Genomic DNA, 4,571 nt, shown 5'->3' with positions numbered 1-4,571 from the left:
TATAAATGGTTTGCCAGCATGCTATATTCAATTTTGTATCAATTGGACAATGTTTATGATTGAAAATATATTATTTTAAATTGTTTCTCTACAATGGGGAAACGCTTTTAAACTTATAAAAACAACAACATCTTCTACATTGTTGATCAAATAATTAAAGAATTCAAAACCGTTGTGAAACGGGTATTGCCATGCGTCACTTAAATATACACTCACAGTCCCCTTAAAACTGTGATATTTTGTGGGTTACACTGTAGATGGGAAGTTTTGGTTTTTACTTTTGATAACAATTTCTACTGCATAGTTGGCGTTTATAGAAGTGGGGCCTCTTCATATAACTAGTCTAAGTCTAACACGTAAAATCTATATAAATTATATATCAAAGATATACTACATCAGGTTGTTAAGAAGAAGGCGCTACGACATCTGCTCTATTTCCATTTGCTCTATGGTCATTTGCTCTATGGCCGGGGGCGAGGGGGAAGGGAGGGGGTGAAGTATTCTAAGAAATTCTATAAGTTCTACGCGTATTAAATGACCACTATATATAGATAAGTTCATGTGATACATATATTAGTTTATAATTTACCTGAATCAAGCGAGCATCATTTTACAATGAATTTTTTAATATTATCATTGTTGAGCTTTACAATGGTTGTACATTCTGAAGCAGGACTTAGATGTGCCTTGGGCGACGTAGGATGTACAGTAGGTATGTACCATATACTGATGTACAGTAGGTTTGTACCATATACTGTACAAGGTTACCCACAAAGGAAAAGACTTAAATTTTTTAGATTTAACAATTTAAAGGTTAAATTTGCATTTCTTCATGACTGCAGTTCTTACATGGCAATTTTAAAGATTTAAACAAAGAAACGAGTCTACTGCAGCTTGCAGGGAGCCAGAAATGTTAGTAAAAGAGGGAATAAATTCCGTACAATCGTCTCTGAAGTCTCAACCTTTGTGGGTTACCCTGCACCATGACATTTTAAATGATACAGTGTATCCTCTATCGAGAGATGACAATAAATGAGGGGTTGGGATATTTTGTCAAAAATATGTCTCTTTTACTATCCCTAATCTAAAAATGTAAACAAATTTATGACCTAAGAGTAAAGGTTTTTTTAGATTAAAAAATTATCAGAACAAGTAATTTTTAGACAATAATTTACATTTTAATTTCCTATGGGGTCGGTTTTAATAAACTAAACCTAGCATAATAACATTAAAAATTCCTCGTTAAATATTTGAAAATTACCATATTGTAAATTCAACTTTTAATAGAGGTAAAAAAGTTAAAAACTTTGAACGCACAAAAAGAGGTGACTGAAACGAAAAAAATTAATAAAGGTTGACTTGTTACTTTTTTTTCTAGCACACGCAATGTTTCCCAATTAAACTAGCTGAAATAATCTCAAAATTTCTAATTCCAATATCTTTGTAACCTGATTGTGTAAACTTGATATTTTAAACTTAGATTATTTGATCTAACAGAATTCGTTGTTTAAAATATCAAATATCTATGACATAGGGTTGCAAAGATATTTTGGATTAGGAAAACAGAGTTTGTGACAAAGACTCATATTCTTTTGTGTTTCTGTTCCTCATATTCCCTTTTCTCATTGTATAAGCTTGAACTTGAACCCCAGCAATTATGGGTCTGTGAACACTGCACAATTGATGTGCTTAATGTTCATTCGAATATTTAAATTAATGACTTGAGCCTAAATGTAGTCTTCCTATTCCAATGTTTTGTAGTCCTACTGTATCCATCTGAAAAATAATTCTTAAACAAATGTATCATAAAAGTTTGTTATGTTAAACATACCATGAAAAAACCTTTTGGCTATTTCTTTCATTCTATTCTTCAATTCTAAAGTTTTAATAGATTTAATAGATTTAATAGATTTAATAGATTTAATAGATTAAAGGAATTGAGTTTTTGCCACAACTCTGATTATCTAATCCATATATCTTGACAACCCAATGCCGAAGACCTTAGATCTTTAAAACTATAAATTCTGATAAATCAAATTATCTAAGTTTTAAAAATCAATGATTTACACCATCAGGTTCAAAGATATATGGATTAGAAAATTTGAGTTTGTTGCAGAGACTCGATGCATTTTATTAAGTTTGTGAGCTCTAATTGAATCCAATATATTCTTAGTTATTCTCGTTTTCACTGCAAATGATCTTTTAGTCTTTTTGGTTGGGTTAAGCACACCAGTAAGATTTCTTCTAACTGAAAATGCTCCCCAATCCAAGTTCAGAAATGAATCACATTTCACAATTTGCATTTTTTTATTAAGGGTGTGTTCTCCTGGGTAAAACCTCTGGAATTTGTGATGGAGACGGAAACTGTCATTGTAGTGAGAAATCCATTGGTATTCAGGAATTCAAGGATCTTCTTCCATCCAGGTAAATATTTTAGAAGACTTATATGGGCTGGTCTTTGAGAACACAATGATCTCTCTTACCATCCAGGTAACCAGCCCTAAATATTTACCTGATTGGTATGAGATCCTTGTACGTCCTGAAAGGCCCGCCCTAAATATTTACCTGGATGGTAAGAGATCCTTGTAAGTCCTGAAACACCAGCCCTAAATATTTACCTTAACGGGAAAAGGTCCTTGTAAGTGGGCTGGTCTTTCAGGACGTACAAGGTTTTCTTAACATCGAGGTAAATAGTTAGGACTGGCATTTCAATAAGGATCTCCGACCTGCAGGTAAACAATCAAATAAGACTGGTCATCAGCACTCTAAGTCAAGTAAACCCTAGCTCAAGTCCAGGTAAATAAAATGTTGAAACAATGCTTGTTGCATTCTGTACAAGAAAGTTTTTGTGGTTTTGATTTTTTATTAAAAAAATCGAATCATATCAATTTGTGTTTAGATGCGATCTAGGCGACAAGTTTTGCGAGGGAACCTGCAACGCTATCGGTCGACGAAATGGAACCTGTACTACTCTGGAGAGTGGAAAGAAAGACTGCACATGCTCTGACGACTACCTGACTCCCAAAGAGTTTGCGCTGTGCGCAGCAGAGACCACGTGTTATCTGAACTGCAAGGCGCAAGGTCTTGGTTCTGGAAAATGTGTTGGTTGGAAGTGTACATGCGAGCAGAAAGACGAGCTTTGATTTTATCTCATTTTTCGCTCATCCTACGGTAGTAGGCTATTTTATCAATAAACTGAAGACAACTTTTTGATATAAGTTTTAATTGCCAAAAAGCTTTTTACGAATTGCAAGTTTACAAGTAAATAAAGAGAAGCTTTTTTTAATTGACAGCTTCTTTTTGAATCCATGTTTTTGTGCATCCATTCTGTTTAAAAGCTACATATAAATCTAAATTAATATCAAAGTCCTCTTCATTTTGATGATATAATCAACTACCACCTTATTTTACTATTTGATTGTTAATTGTTCCTAAAGTCACAACACAATGTCGTAATCAACTACTGTAGTCGGGATTTTTTTTGTTAAGTGTCTGTCTCTTGGGATAAAATACGAATATTGAAGTTTTGTCTACGAGTTGTGTATACAGAATTCAAAGATTTTGTTAGAGAGATGTTATGTCTCGTGTATCATGAAATCCAATTTTTGGAAATAGCAAATTGTAAATTGCAGTAATTGTTTAAAATCTCTAATTAAAAGATGTTTTCCAAAAAATGTACAGTATATGCATCTCTATTATATTAAGTTTATAAACAAAATGATTATAGAAAAATAATATAAATTAGTGTTTCTAAACATTCTACCGATTTCTATGATGCAAAGCTTTATTGTTGTTAAAGTGTATATTACTTAAATGTTTTCATTTTGTATGGTTAGCTAAAGTAAGAGAGATCAGATTTGATAATTCAGCAAGTAAGAAAAAAATCTTAATTATGGGATAAATGTTAATCTAAAAAAAATCCTAAACAAAACTAGTGGTGTTATCTGGATGTCGCAGCTCTCCTTGTTTTCAATCTTCATCATTACAAATACAGTAGTTATATATATAAAGTTGTAATCTCTATTTGTCTGTCTGTTTGTTTTTCCGATCATAACTCAGGAACCCCTGGACCGATTTGCCTCAAGTTTTGATTGGGGAACTTGGGAGATCCACGGGAATGTTCTTAGCTTCTAAATTGAGTGAATCGACTTCAATGGCGAAGATTCAGTTTCCCGGTAAATCGTTCAAGTGCGGGTAAACGGCGGTCGAGTAACCTTGGTTCCCAAGCCAGTCTTAGAGAATATTCTGGAAATTCTTTTTCAAAAGAATCTTCTTTCTATCTTTTATTTGTTTACAAATATACAGAAATAACTTCCGTGGATATCGGTGTCCCATTATTTGAGAAATCTGCATTCTATTAACCCTGTGACAACATGATTTTTTTTTTCAAAAAAGCAAAAAAAATTGTTCAACTAAACCTACAAAAAACACTACCGATTTTTTTTTGGATTTTTAAAAGTTGCGCCTCAAACTTGTGAATATTGCCCAGTTGATGGTTGTTAAAATTGGTTTATCAATAAGGGCATAAAAATAGTATTTATGGACTCTGGCATATTTTCGCTAAAACCAAT

General features: G+C 32.7%; 1 protein-coding gene across 1 annotated transcript; it reads left to right on the top strand.

The window, feature by feature from the left end:
* Nucleotides 1-518: 518 nt before the first annotated feature.
* Nucleotides 519-4,052, top strand: LOC111696498 (uncharacterized). Its single transcript, XM_023466111.1, has 3 exons — nucleotides 519-712; nucleotides 2,316-2,424; nucleotides 2,900-4,052. The coding sequence occupies exons 1-3, from the start codon at nucleotides 616-618 to the stop codon at nucleotides 3,141-3,143; spliced, it is 450 nt and encodes a 149-aa protein (XP_023321879.1). The 5' UTR covers nucleotides 519-615; the 3' UTR covers nucleotides 3,144-4,052.
* The last annotated feature ends 519 nt before the right edge of the window (nucleotides 4,053-4,571 follow it).

Source organism: Eurytemora carolleeae, unplaced genomic scaffold (genome assembly GCF_000591075.1).
Source record: "Eurytemora carolleeae unplaced genomic scaffold, Eaff_2.0 scaffold199, whole genome shotgun sequence".
Classification (NCBI taxonomy): domain Eukaryota; kingdom Metazoa; phylum Arthropoda; class Copepoda; order Calanoida; family Temoridae; genus Eurytemora; species Eurytemora carolleeae.
The sequence above is the reverse complement of the archived record's forward strand: the minus strand, read 5'-3'. Positions and strand labels throughout refer to the sequence as shown.